This window comes from Chiroxiphia lanceolata, chromosome 2 (genome assembly GCF_009829145.1).
Source record: "Chiroxiphia lanceolata isolate bChiLan1 chromosome 2, bChiLan1.pri, whole genome shotgun sequence".
Taxonomy (NCBI): Eukaryota; Metazoa; Chordata; class Aves; order Passeriformes; family Pipridae; genus Chiroxiphia; species Chiroxiphia lanceolata.
The window spans coordinates 53,213,050-53,228,577 of NC_045638.1; the positions used below are offsets into that span (position 1 = coordinate 53,213,050).

Consider the following 15,528-nt stretch of genomic DNA (forward strand, 5'->3'; position numbering starts at 1 on the left):
ATGAATAATGCAACAGAGTGAATGAGAACCGGGAATCTATTGCTTTTGAAAAGATGACTGTTGTTTAAGAAAGAATACTCTTTCTTAATTGTATTGTATTGATGCTGAGTGCATTCAAGTACGATTTTGAACTGTTACTGAAAACTGCAGTATAGCCAGGCAGTTATGCAGCATACATTGTTTAATTCTGTTGCAACTGCAGCAAGCCAATAATAAATTCATAGATTACAAAATCCTGTTAAAATAGAACAGTTAGTAATTTGTTGCGGTATTTGAAATGCACTGTTTGATTTCACTTTTTACTCTTCAGGACAAAGGAATAAACCCTCAGTAAAAAATAACTTGATGGAATGTAAGTCAATTATCCATTAATGGCAAATATTGGTAATAAAATAATTACATTTACTTTTTTTTTGAGCATTGTTGAAACTGCTAGTAGATTAAATTCAAAAAGTACAGCCAATATGAAGTTTTGTCTGTTTTTATCAAAACAAATCAAGAGGACACAATTTCTTTCTAGGACCATGTTTTATTTCTACAACTCTGTTATTAATTGTGGAGGCACATTTTAAGTATAAAGATTTTTAAGTTTGAAGATTGTGGAGGAAATTTAGCTCTTTTGCTTCTTTATCTTAAATGCAATACCCAGACCTCAAAATTCATATTGCAATTTTGAAGTAGTTACAGGAAAAAGGTCTGATTAGGCTGATGAACAACAGATGGTTTGAACTTCCCATACACTGGTTTTCTCCCAGTGCAAGACTGACAGTTTCATTTTAGTTGCACCAATCTAAACTATGGATGACTTTTTTTCTAAGTATTCCTTCTTTAACAATATTTAAAGTGCAGTAGTTATTTCACTCTTTCTTTTTACATGACATCTTTAATAATAGCCCTTTAAAAGATATTAAAAAGTTATCTGGATGAGCAGTTTAGCTGAACCATTCACGTTCATCAGGAAAATACAGCTAGAGGGGCCAGACGAATTTTTTGATTATCCCAAAATAACAGGTACTGAAATTTTAGGGTAAACCAGTCTTGTTGTATTGGATCAGTCCAGACATTTTAACAGAAAAAAGGCTTCTGCATAACTGTGAGATCCCAGATCTACATGGTACAGAAAGAATTCTACGAGTGAAATTCAGTATATTTTAGCAGACCATTATGGTTTAGTCTGAAATTCTCCTTTCTGCAATACAGTCTATGTAATCAGACCTCTGTCCTCCTGCAGATTGCTTTCCCCTTCTTGTTTTATGTATCACACTATATAAAACACCCATTAGATCAGAGACTAAGGTTAGGATCCTATTTCATTTGAAATAACTGGGCAGCAGCATAATAAGCTACCAAAAACTTGTACCTGAACTGCTGAAATCCATGAAACCAGTGCAATAACCTAGAGTGATCGGGGTCAAGTCCTAGGAGGTAACCCTGCCTTTCTTTCCCAGGCAGAGTTTTTCAGATTTTAGTAAGAATTTTGCCAAAGTAAGAACCTCAGTATGAAATCTGGAATTAAGTCAAGAAAAGATATGAATTATTTTCAAGTCAGTACCATTGAAATAAACTATAAGAAAAAGGATTAAGCATTAATTTGAAATAATGAAAGGAGTTCTTTCAGAATTTAGAGGAGATTTGGACCTCCTCCCATGCAGTGAGTAAACTGTTTCTGCAGAGCGAACTTTCCAGCAAATAAATGAAATTAAATGTAACACACTGCTGACAGTCGTTCTATGATTACAAAGGTAGAGTTTCTTGAAAATGTAAAGTCCTAAATTGCTCAATTTTCTATGTACCCATGAATACATATATATTTATAATATAGTTGTATTAAGGAAATCAATAATTGTTTATTGGAATGACTGTTAGGAATTCTTATTACTCTCTAGCATAGTTATGTGAAGGAATTTAAATGTGAATGAAGAAAAATTACTTAACTAATTTTGTAATTTGTCCCAGGATAAAGTTTAGGCATACAGTTAAAAATGTTTATTTTGAGACAGATTCGAGGCTGAAAAAGTTACACTCATAAGTCCTTTTCCGTTTTCCTTCACAAATAAGGTGCATTGTAAGCTACTCACATCTGAACTTAAAAAACTGAAAGTTTTAAGAGCTTTCTCTTAAGGCAGGCAAGGAATAGTGTATATTATATATGAAATAGGAAGGCAGAAACCCTGGATGTGATTTAGTGCCCACCAGTAATTTGTACACATTTTGAAAATCTGTCATGATATATGACAGCTCTGTCAGTCACTTTATATTTAAAATAGAATTGTTTTCTGAAGATGCTTTGTTTTTTTGTCATTGTTTTCTGTTCATTCATTTTTCAGCATTAGAGACCACACATACTGGGCATACTTCTGGTCTCATTCTCACCCACGAAATTCTGACTTCAGTAGAGTTGTATGGGTGTAAATTAGACTAGGACTTGGCAGGAAAAAGCTTGTGATTATATTTGGCAGAGACAGAAGGCTGCAACTTTATTAACATAATTAACAGCTACAAACACACCCAACAGGCCAAAGTAATCTAGTGACGGAGGAGAGAGGGTCTTAGTAGGGAAAGCATCCTTTGCGCTCTCTTTTGGTGTTCTGCTTCTTGATCCTGAGTTCCTACTAGGGCTTGGCGAGCACTCAGTTGAGCTGTAATTCAAATTCATCGGCTCCTGCAAGACACCTTGAACAGGCTTTTGCTGATGAGTCTATAGGAACTGTCAGCAGTACGGAGATTACTTCAGGGGTGTGATGGTTGAATCGAACTTTACTTTCTGATGTTTTGCTTTTTGAATTAAATTGTTGGACAAGATTAATTGCACGCAGTAAGAGATTTAAATGAATGGCTTTATAAAGCATTAAAGTTCTAAGTATGTCACATGGGAAAAAAGCTGTAAGGTTTAAATGAATAAATGTATTTAATGCATAAAATGTCTAGGCTAATTTTTTAATTCCTTTACTAACATCTTTTATTGAAAAACCATACTTTATTCATCCATCTTAGTTATACTGCTGTGGTTGTGGTAATTTAATATTCCTGCTCTTTGCTAATCTTCTGGTTCAACAGAAGTAAACAATAGGTTTCATAAATTAAAAATACGCTCTTCAGAACATGCTTCTAAAGATAAAAAACAAGGCTGTAAACATTTATGACTGAAACAAACTAGATTGTTCAAATACTGCCATGATGTATCATGTATATCAATATGGCACTGATATCAGTTAGAATGCAAACAAGGTTTTAAATGATGTGCCCCTTCATTTCAGCTGGAGAATCCGCTTTACACCATCTGCCTATCAGATGGTTAGGAACCAGGACTGCGTATTAATGCCACATGTTCGATTTTCATTCCTCTTGTAATGGTTAGATTCATATTGCTAATAGCTGTGCGTGAGCACTGTCGATGAAATTTGTGTGACGATGGAGTGATGAGATATTTATAAAGTGCCTGTCTCACTGCATAATCAGCAGGAAGAATGCCAGACATAAACAACTTATCAATTTCAGAATATTAATGACAACTATCATTGACTTTAATTCATTGAATATTTTGGCCTGGATACATTTTAACTGTTCAAATAAATACTTGTAAAGAATAAAAAAATACCTAAGTGGTTGCTTGGTGTGATCCTTACTTCTTTGATTTCAGTTGCCTTTCTGGGTCCCATCTGATTATCTCATTTTGAAGATAAAATTTCTGTAGTGTAGAGAAGTGTGCACCTTGGAAAGTGTGGAGAAGTGTGTCCCTTGGTTATTTATTGTAGAGTAAAGTGATATTAAATAATGTTTAGGTCAAAAGGCTTTTTCAAACAATAAATTAAAAAAAAAATCCCAAGTATTTACTTAGGTGTATACCCATACTAGAACTTTAATGTTTGATATTTTAAAATATGCATATAGATGCATAGTAGCATGTTAACTTTTATTTATAATACATTTATCTGCCTGTACTAATGAGATAAGAAAGATAAGTTGGACTCTGTGATGAAGCCTTGTCTTGTACCATACCCCAGTATACCACAGTGCACCAGTGGCTCTGATAATTGGCTTAGACCTTCCTTGCCACTTGCTTTGCTGTATAAGGACATTCAGGTGATGGGAAAAAGTAGCAGTAAAGGAGAAACTGCTGTAGGCTGGAAGGGCTGTGAGGAACAACATTAGGCTAAAATTCTGAGGATTATTCCTTACTCACATTTCCCCCTTACTTACACCGATGCATATATGAGACATGCATTTCAAATTCCCATAGTTTAAATTAATTTCTGTATAGCAAAGTAATCATTTCAATCACTTCTGAGGCTATATGAGAGAAGCCATGAAATTAGTCATTTAATTTCTGCTTTTTTAAAGTATCATTTATTACGACAAGCTTTATCTTGCGAAAATTGTACTACAGAACTATGCAATTTGTATTTTAGTTTCTCAGTCCCTATCCAAAGTGAAGCATTATGGCCTGTTTTGTTGAGAAGCACCAAAGCATACTTTTTTTGCAAATTTTGTAGCAAAAGAGAGTTTATATTTTAGGAGTTCTGCATGCAGGTCATTATCCCAGTGAAATATAATGATTACAGGTGGGCTTACAAGTCCGATGTCCAGCATCTGTTTAATATGTAATTTACCCCAATACTTGGAAGCACTTAAAAACTGCTGGCCTAGAAGTATAGTTGCAACCAAAAGCTTGAGGCCTGCTGTTGTATTCATTGAATATAACGTATTGGAATATTCCTCCGAAGGATTGTTCTTTAAAAATGCTAGTTTTAGCTTGTCAGTGATGTATACATATATTAAAAAAGGAAGTATAGGTTATTGTGTTGTTTAATGAACACAGGATGCAAACCAGAGTTCAGAGGTGCACCATCCCTTTTTCTGTGGCCAAATTTAGGGACTGTAACCAAATTTGTGTAACGTATAGCTTCATATCCTTCCTCTAAGGTAAAAATATCATTGGAAGCAATCCATGTTATTGTCAATACCTTCTTAAGATCAGAACATGCACAATTTGTACTAGTAGCAGAAGCTAAAATAAAAGTAAACCCTCATATTTATCCACCTTCTCATTTGAATTTTGGCTTTTGATACATCTTCTATCTGAAGCAGCAGTTTTCTAAATAATATTGATCTGTAATTACTACTCATTTGGTAATTCTCGTTGCACTTGGAGGTGTTAGAAGTCAGCCTGTGAGGAGGGTCAGGAAGCTGGAACTGTTTGCTAAACTTTATGTGGTCATACAAAGAAATAAGGGAACACAACCTTGTATCAAGCTGCAATATATTCAAGAGCATCTCTTCTGCTGCCTCATTGATCTCCTGTTGTCCGTTCACCTTCTGCCTTCTCACAACTAGAGTTTGCCTTCTGTCCCTCCCCATTGCTAGCCAAAAACATGGCAATAGTGAACTTGTTTTCCATGTAAGGAGTCAAAGGAGACAGGAGACCCCGGGAAGCAATGGTGGTAGCAATATTTATCTCAGCAGCCTGGGGATATTTGCTTATTTGGTCTGTCCTGCTAAATTGCACTCCTCCTATGCTAGACAGCAGCCTTGGCCCACTAGAATAGTAAATTGTGGAGTTAATTCCTCTTGAGATCCATAAGACACTTCACACATCTCAGAGTAGCTAAAAATCAGACAAGCAGGCACACCTTTAAACTAATTGCAGTGGGTTTTTCAAGCCTTCTCCATGGTCAGGTCAAGAATCTTGATTCAGAATGACTGAGGGTCTGTTCTTCTCTTGTGGCATCACAGGCTGAGGGCTGAGATTGCATCATTGCATTAAACTTACCTGCTTTCATGCCTTCTCTTTTATTTCTTAAATTTAATTCTCTTTCATTTCCTTCTCCACCCCCTGCATCAATTGGGTAGGGGAGGCAGCTCTTGTAAAGTTTTGACATTGACTTCTCTCTGCTGCCACCCAGGATGGGGCACATGGATCTGAGTGGGTAGCAGCAGCATTTGGGGACCACAGAAGAATTACCCTGCCTCAGTGAAGAGGGCAAAAAATTATGCTTGTGACTTTGATTAAAGGCTGCATCTAATTTTGAGTTATGAAGGCATTGCTGGACCATTTCTCTAACTGCTATTGACAGAGAGAAACTTTCTTGGTTTTGTTGAACATTCTTGTAAATGACTGGATGGCAGAAATTTGGTTTAGTAGGAAGAGCACTTTCGTTGCCTGCAGGTGGCTTTGGAATTGGGATTAAATGGGTTTAATAATTCCTCCTATTGATAAATACCTTAGATTTATGATTACCATAGATTTATGATTTGAATTAATGCTTCATTTGGTCATAGAAATAGATGCTGAGACAAATGATATGCAGTGGTTGGGTCTTCCATACTGTAGCCATTAAATACCTTAATGCCTTCAAGTCTGAAAAAGATGCTTCCTAAGTGATTACATCTCCTTGCTGTTATATATGAATTGAGAAATGTCTGAGTTCTATCATCTGTTACTACTAAATAGAAATTATACCTGTTTTTTCTGTTTTCTTTAGCATGTCAAACATTTGAGAGCTAAAGGTTTTCTTCCTAAGTACTGTTACCTAAATGTTTACCTACTTATAGTCAGACACTCAGGACACCATTTTGAAGATAAATTATATTTTTCACTGCATGTGTTTGTAGCTGTAGCTAGTTATGATTGTATTATGAATGCAATTACTGGATACCAATTTCAGGTTTAGATCGAAGTATAGCAATAATTATCTAAATACGATGAGAAATATTTTACTTGAAAAAGTGGATAGTTTTCAAATCCAAGAAGAAGAAGAAGAATATTCTGCAGTGTTCTCTGTTCATTACATAACAAGCATGAAGAAAGAATAACAATCGTAGTCCCTATAATGGAAAATAACAGAATAATGTATATTAAAGTTTTTCCTTCTTCCTTGCAGGTCTGACAGCAGCAGCTGCAGCAGCAGCAGCTGCCACCAATGCTGCAATAGCAGAAGCAATGAAAGTGAAAAAAATTAAATTGGAAGCTATGTCCAACTATCATGCGAATAATAACCAGCATGGAGCAGACTCTGAGAATGGAGATCTGAATTCAAGTGTTGGTAAGTTTCAGACACAGCATTATTATATGTCCATAATACTCAGATATTTTATTAAAACAGTGGTCTTTCCAAACTACCTTCTGAAGTCCTTGATTTGGTGTAAAAAGTTGCATATTTGTTTTGTTTTCCTTTTCGTAATGTTTTTAGTTGTATTTTGTATCTGACCTTTACACCAACGTTCAGCGTTGTTACGATTACAAAAACATTCTTTTCTTTGCAGGCTACTTTTGCAGACTCCAGTTAATATTTTCCATGAAAGAAAGTGGTTTGATTGCTTAGAGTTCATTTTTCAAAGTACAGGTGGAGTGACAGATGATGGTGTCAAAGTGAAATTTAACAATGTCTCCTGCTCAGTGTGTTGGGTATCGACTTTAGGTAATTCAGAACACAGGCTTGAAAGCAAAATATTTCATACTTTCATGTACCCTGTGACAAAAGGAAAACATACATACACAATAAATTTTGCCGTGCTTTGCAGTTCCTATCATATTTTATTTTAATATACACATTCTTAAAATGTAGTTAACAGGTTTTTCCATTTCTTAAGCAGCCATCAGCAACTCTTGTTCTTTTTCAAAAAAGAATTGTTTCAGTATACTTTATGAATTTGTTTGGACAATTTGTTTTGCTAAAGCATACTTCAAAGCTAGGATAACTTTTTGTTGTTGTTGATTAAATCTTTAATCATCTGTGTGTGTCTGCTGTAAAATGTTCTGTTATGCCATTTCATTGTATTGGCTCCTTTTATCATGTTGAGACAGTATTAACTCAGCAACAGAAATTCAATGACAGAGAGGTACATTCAGAAGACTGCAGACAAGATTGGTGTATACTGGAATAAAATGGCTTCAGATAGGCTTTTTTGCTTTTATTTTGGCCCTTTGTCTAGTTTGGGGTTTTTTTTCAGTTTTTCATCTCCTAAATACATTTGAAATGAATCTTAGAGAGTTATGTACTAGCCTTAACATAAATAAATATGTGTTTGTGAACGATGTTTCTGCACAGTTCAGTAGACATCAGTAGGGTATTATTTAGAAATAATATGAATAGCAGTTCAGAGAACAGGTTCACCCAGGCACATGCTATTGTAAGTAGCAACAATATATATGCATTGCTGCAGAAGGAGATGACATGATTGGTTTTGTTTTCCTTTTAAATAAAAGCTTAAAAATGCCTCTGTGATGGTGAAGAAAATAGTCTTAAATTGTGTGTAAGTACTCGGACAGCAACAGGGGTAGTCACTTGAATATTAGTGGAAAGATTGTCCTCTTAGAGAGAAGATAAGAGAGGGTACAGAGGAGGTATCTTAGAAATGCGGGAGGAGGAGATAGGTACAAATGAAGTGCAAGGACCAGGTGGCCCCCAGCGTGCTGGGAGAAGAGGGAAGCAATGAGAAAGACTGGAAAGTGTAAATGCAAACTGGGAAGATAAAGAATGTGTACTAGAACTAGAAGCTAGTTTAGGTTTTCAGACATAGATGAATGCGTTATGTGAAATAAAATGTTCAAATACTGGCTTATAGAACTGTTATTCTGTTTGGCAGTTCTAGGGACAAACCACATGTGAATCCATGGAAATGTAACAGGTAATCAACAACTAACCATGCAGAGTAGTTGTAGGAGAGTGGATGGAGGGAATATGTGAACTCCTTTGAATGAAAAGGAAAAAAAAATCTATTTTGAAATCATTATTTGAGGCATAATTTAGATAGCTAATATGCTCTTACACAGCTTAATAATTTCCTGTTTAAGAAAATCCATTCTAGCTATTTTAGTCAGACAAAGTTAGCAAAGTAAGATTATTTATTGTCAATGTCAAAATTTCCTCTCAGCCCTTTAACTTACTTGTTAGCTTCAGTTAATTTCTCAATTTAACTGAATGAAGAATTGAGTTAATTTCGTTCAGAAAAAAATGGCTCTTCTGAGTAGAGCGAAAAGCTTTCCAGTTGTCTCCATTCTATCAGGAATGGGTCTGGCAATACGGTTTGCTTGTCTGTTTCCAGTCTTGAGCTATACCCTTCATATGGAGGATTTCTCAAAAATAGTTTGTTTTTGTTTCTTTTATAGTCAACCCTATCTAGTATCCAGTGTTGGTTATGCATATGGAATCACAGAAGTGATTCCTGCTGCTACTAATGCCAGGGTATTATTTGGTTCAGGTCTTTGGTTCAAGTCTTTGTGTATTAGTTGCATTTTTGAAAATTAGCATACTGTATTATCTTGACAAGAACTCATATTTCAAAGGTGTTGCTTTGTAGTAGGTGTGTGCTCTTTTTCTTCTGCATTTTTTTCAGATGCTTATTTACGTCTTTTCAAATAAATATTATCAGGTCCACATACTATTAATGTTTTAAATAATGGCTTGTTAGGCAGGAATATGAAATATTACATTACTGAATGTTGACAGGAGGAAAGAATGAAACAAAAGAAAATAACCTGGTTTTGGTTTATATTTTAAATTATGTTATGTGCCTGACCAAACTGAAAAGGAGCAAACAAACAATCCAACCAGGCTAAAAGCTTAACTGATACATCTTAGCCCATATGTAGCAGGCATTATGGTGTGCATGGATCCATCCTATCTTGTTCTTAGGCTACTCCAATGCCTGTGTAAGAGCAGACAAATAAAATAAGGACTCTGGAGTTCATTTTTCAGGTTTACTTCTGATTTGTCTTGCTTTTTGGTTTTAATCAAATGTTTAATGTGAATTATTTTTTGTAAACTACCATTGTATAATTATACAGAGCACTACACAAATTTATTAGCTTGGCCCTTTGAAACAATGACCAGAAGGTTAGTGAATGGAGTTAAAGGAAGCCAATGATACTAATAAGTAATTATTTTATATCCCTCAGTTTTGTTGGTAACCTTGAGCTTGCATCCTCCCATCAGAATTATCATTTTAGAAGTGTGAAAAAAATGAAAGAAAAAAAAAAGAAATTACAGAGGAATCAGGGTGAGGTATTAGCACACTGAGTAAAATATATGGCTGCAACGCCTTTCTCCCCCATCCACAATCAATTGGATTCTTTTAGTTTAATATTTACTTGCTAAGATGAGATGCTAGTCTGCATGGTGATAAACAGTCTGCTACTGGCATCTGAAGGTGACCTGTCAGTTCATATGGACAAATCTGCTGCTTACTGAAATGTACAAAATAAATCATTAAAGCAGGCAGGTGCTCATTCCCAGATTTAAATCACCATAGATTTATGATTTGAATTAATGCTTCATTTGGTCATAGAAATAGATGCTGAGACAAATGATATGCAGTGGTTGGGGCTTCCATACTGTAGCCATCCTAATATTGATTACTGAGATGTCTTTGCAATCTCTTGTTTATATCAAGTACTGTCTTGTGACAGCTTGGCTGATATGAGCTACATTACAGATAAGAAGGAAAAATGTCCCGGGTTCTTTTTAGTGGCAATTCTACATACAACATACAGGGTAGATAAATTATTGGAGTTTTCTTTAAAAAATGAATTCCATAGGGCAGCAAACAAAAAAGAAAGATTATGCTGTTATTGAGTGCTTGGTTTTGGTTTTTTAAAATAAATAATTGCAGAATTAAAAGAAAGAGAGCGACAAGGTCAAATTTAAAATTTCATTGAAGAGGTTCTACTCTTTGTCATATTAACATCTTAGTATGGTATTAGGATCAGTTGTATGTTTACCATCTGATGCTCTGAAGCAATGCATAGGTAAAGCAGCTAAATCATTTCCTTGCTGCTTAAGTACTTACTGCCCTGCTATCAAACTTCATTAACCTGCTACAGCAAAAGATAGAAGCCTTTGAAAATAAATACCTTTAAAGCTATTTCTGTGAGCTAGGCTTTGCTATCTATAACTTGGTAGGAAGTGAAGAACAGTCCATATATTTTTGCTTCACAAACATTTTATATAATGAAAACACTATGCACACGCTGTAGGGAATACTCAAAGGATTTGTTAAGACCTTTGCCACTTGCTAAAATATGACTCATAAAACTTGTAAACAACTATCAACAATAGTAAATTACTTGCTTAGTAGGAAATGAGTTCATATCTATTCAAAATGTGATCTCAAAACAGATGTCCCAAGAAAATGTCATTGTTTAAACTACATTCATACAAAAAAAAATTGCTATTATTTCTTTAAGGAAGTGAAGCAATCAAGAAGACTTTGGTGTTCTCAGTTTCTAAACACAGTTAGGAAATACAAGGCAACATTTTACACTTGGCTAGCATGTTAATCCATAAACAACCACAAAATGTGTTGAAAATTAAGAGGTTTTCTTGGCATGTTAGGTTTCCCCTTCATATGCATTATCTTGCAATATTTAAAATTATGAGACAAACACAAGGCTTCCTGTGATGTGTTGTTCAAAAGTAATGATTGCTTGTATACTATTCTTTTTTTTTTTTCATTCAGAATCAGAGATAAAATGATTTAGGTGAAATTATTTTTCTCCAGTGACCTTGTCCAATAATAGAACAGTACAAAATGCAGTAATTTCCTTTTTCTAAACACACGTGTCTACTTTGAAGGAAAGAATTACTTTTATGGTTTCAGGAAAAAGTCTTGGAGACCTTGAAAAAGCAAATAAAAGGAAACAGAGAATGCAGGCCACTGAGCACAGCTCTGCAGTTGCACATCTGATTCTCTGCCTTGGCAATGTTAATGAACCTCAAATCCTCCCTATAATTAGATGAGGGAATTGCTTATATTTTCAAACAGATGATGCTGCTATAATGAAACGATTGACAGGGAACTTAAGAGTGTCTACAGTAGTCATTTGGTTTCTGGGTTTTGGGTTGGTGATTTTTTTGTTTGTTTGTTTGGGTTTTTTGGTTTGTGTTTTGTTTTGTTTTGGTGGTGGTTTTTTTTTTCTTTTGTTGTTGTTTTGTTTTTTGGTGTTTTGTTTGGTTGGTTATTTATTTTTTTTAATGTAAAAGAAGATTGGCTGTAGATACAAGTCCTGGGAGAGGTAGCAATTTACACAGAAAGCTATGACAGGTGTCTTTGCATAGCATGGAAATAAAATGGAAGACAGAGGAATGATGGGCAGGTATGGCAATTTTCAGGAGGGGGTGTCCTGTGCTTATTCTGCTTGGGTTCTTTAAAAGGGGACGAGACTCAAGAGATGGATCCGGATTGAGCGCACAGCTGTAACTGCTGATGAGCTAATTGCTCCTTATCTCTCAGCCCCATTCATCTTCATTTTTTACCAATTACTGAGAATTATCTGTGTTCTCAGTTGGATATGAGAGTTAATCCTTTTTGGTTAAGCTGGCAGTACTGTGAGCAGATTCCAAATCATAGGGTGAAAAAGCCAGAGCAGGCTTGTTCTCAAACTCTCTCCAGTTCGATGACGGTATCACTAGTTCATAAGAATTTTTCTATTGTTTAACAGATTAAACACTGACTTTTTTTTTTTACTTTCATATTATTATTAATATATGTATTTCTCTTAACGTAGGCTGAATGTGTATATTCCTAGGTGGACAGATGTGTTCCCTTTGTGAAAGTATTCACTTGCAAAAATGAAAATAAGATAAACATTAATTTTAGAAAGATTCTTTGCAGTATGTCAGTGTTTATTGTATGATACATAGCACTTCTTTTAACGACAAGACTGTGCATGCAACTTTGACGCCATGGGACATAAGACAAATGCTTGTCAGTGACATATATCTACTTTTGTAAATTTGTTTGAGATCTGTGGATGAAAAGTGCTGTCTAGGTGCTTGCAAAGGCATAATCATACAACCTTAAGGACAAATGTGCTATGTTGAGCACATCATATTTCAAACTAAAGGAATGCTTTCATAAAACTGTGGTTTGGGAACACACGGAAGACTAGAAGCAGATCATTTAGTAATAATCAGGTCACTAAACTTTCTTCTAGAATTTTACTTTTCATAGGTAAAAAAAAAGTTGAATTTTATACCTACAATGTAATGTTTGTCTGTCAACCACGCATATAATTTCTCCATATCTGCTTCCCTAGCTTTTGATTGTGATAGTTAATTTGCTAAAAAAAGCAACAAATTCGTTGTTATGATCTGAACATCAGTTAGTAAATTAAGGGAATTATTAGCAAAGATTCAGCATTTAGTGTTGGAAGGTCAGTTATAACAGGTCCCGCATCTAGATTAAATCCTCACTGTGAAGTTCGCTGAAACAAATGTAGACATTTGCACGGGAGTCACCTTAGACTCAACAGGCAGCAACAGGCAGTTGCAGGGGTGATCCATCTCATCGTAAAGTAGATGGCAAAAGTAGATCAGATAAAGGGCATCTTACAAGTGCTTAGTCATGCAACTACTGAGTTGTAGTTATGTAAGAAAGTTGAGTGAATGAATCTCACTCTCAATGTGTGCAATTAATATTTCCTGGAAATAGATTTAGAGGAGCTAACAGATCTTTTCCAAGACAGTGATACAGTAATGGCAAAACAGTGTCTGAGACACAGGGAAATGGAAAAGAAAAAGAAATAAATCTACTCCTTAGAGACAGCAGGTGAGAAGTTTAGCTATTCACACAGAAAACTATTTAGATATAAATATACTCACGTTTATTCTATCTTATAGGTATATTGCTTCTGAAAAGGGTGATTTTACTTACATGAAGTATACAAAAGAATAGGCTTCTAAAACTGCAGAAGCATGAGGTTCGTATGTGATATTTGTGCTGTGGGCTTGCTATGAAGCTTTATCAAGTTCATGGAAAAATCTAAAGTGATAAGTCTATCTTGTCAGCAAGGTAACAAAAAAGTCTATTTATATTGTTTGAACACATTTATTTTATTTCCTGTTCCATGCAAGATAATCCTAATTGGATAAATAGTTGGATAATTTAATCTTCAGCGTGATTTTTTCCAAAATGAGTACTTTATTGTTATGACCATTTTCCTTTTCAGTACTTTTATGAAACTAATGAAATTGTTAAGCTTTTATTCAGTTTTGTTTCATTGTTACTTTTTATCTGTATTAAATATACTTAAACATAATATTGTGGATGTGCTGTATTAAGAAATGTAAGCTTAATACACAGCTTACTTTGTTAAGTAGTTATGGTAGTCTGTAGGGTCATCTTTCAAAAATATTATCTAGAAGCTACATTATTAAAAGAAAACATGAAACTTTATGATTATTAGTTCAATTTTAGAAAATAATGGCTATGGTGGAATACATAACAAATTAACATATCTCACATGTGAATTGAATTATCATCATGAAAGTATGTGTCTTTGTGTTACAGACATTTAAATATGCTGTATTATGCATAAAAATATTTTCTCTATAGTTATAGAGATAGTAAAGAAATATAGAATACTTTTCATTCATCTTCAGGACAAGTGACTAAAAAGACCCTGATTTATTTTTGGAACAGAATTAAAATGTGCATCCTTTTCTGACTGGTGTGTATGTTTCACAGTGATGTGAACTAGGCAACATATCTTGGGTTTGAGTTTAAAGGTAACTTGATAAAGATAAGTCTTGTAGGGTTTTGCTTAATCAGGTTAACCTGGGGGCAAAGAAAGTGTGCTTTCTAGAGACTAAGGCTGTATTTGCACCCATAAGATGCCTGCCTGTGTTCTGTGTTCAAAGGAGCATTTTCTGAGTTTCTCTAGGTAACGGGCAAAGACAACCATAGGGCCTAAGTCTGGCCCCTACTGTAAGAAATTTTCTTAAATCGAGTCTGTGCATGTAGAAAATTGCGTAGTCTGGCAGTTCTTAAAAACGCCATTTTATAGGTCTTTTCCCATCAGCAATGTCAGCGGGATCTACATGTAGATACATTGCCCTTGTCTCGGAGTTTGCATTCAAGTCTTAGGGCTTCAACTTTTTATGATCAGGAAATCCATTACACATCTAAGTGATAAAGCAGATAAATGAGGGCCATATTGCTGCAAAAATCAGAATGGGAAATAACTGCCTCTTTTATATGGAAAGAAGTAATGTGTACAGAAGAGGGAGGGGATAAGCAAGGGGAAGATACAGTCCTCTGAAAAGGCAGTAGGCAGTTTATTGTAGAGGTCAAAGTTTCTTATTTCTTTTAAGCTCCTCCTGTGATAATAGAGGTAAAGCACTGAGCATGCTCTTAGGTTACATGTCAGATACAGACATCAAATTTTCCCTTTGCTTTTGGATCTTGACTGGCAGTCCAGTTGGTGTCTGAATATTCAAATATTAGAACCATAGGATTATGTACTTCCAAAGAAAACCAACTCTGCATAGTTTTTTTTGTAAAGTGTATTGACCATCTTCTTTTTAGCTATACTGGATAGGGCATTATTCGATGTTTTCAAAAATGGAGAATTAAGGCCATGGACAGGAAAAAAGTACTGTGAGACTTGTGTAACTTTTCTGTTCAAGCAAAGGAGGAAGCTCCACAACCTCTTAAAATTCAGCTTTTGCACAGCCTTATGGAGTCTTTTAAGTTGCAGAAGCAATTTAGCCATTTCATTGAACCTATCCCTTTTTGCATTAAAACTGA

General features: G+C 34.9%; 1 protein-coding gene across 7 annotated transcripts in view; it reads left to right on the forward strand.

Annotated features, from left to right (window-relative positions):
* Positions 1 to 15,528, forward strand: part of DACH1 (dachshund family transcription factor 1) — a 356,409-nt gene that overhangs the window by 178,930 nt on the left and 161,951 nt on the right. For all 7 annotated transcript variants that reach the window (XM_032679742.1, XM_032679746.1, XM_032679744.1 and 4 more), the window contains exon 3: positions 6,882 to 7,043. In XM_032679742.1, the coding sequence (XP_032535633.1) occupies positions 6,882 to 7,043 (162 nt within the window). The remainder of the gene's footprint in view (positions 1 to 6,881; positions 7,044 to 15,528) is intronic.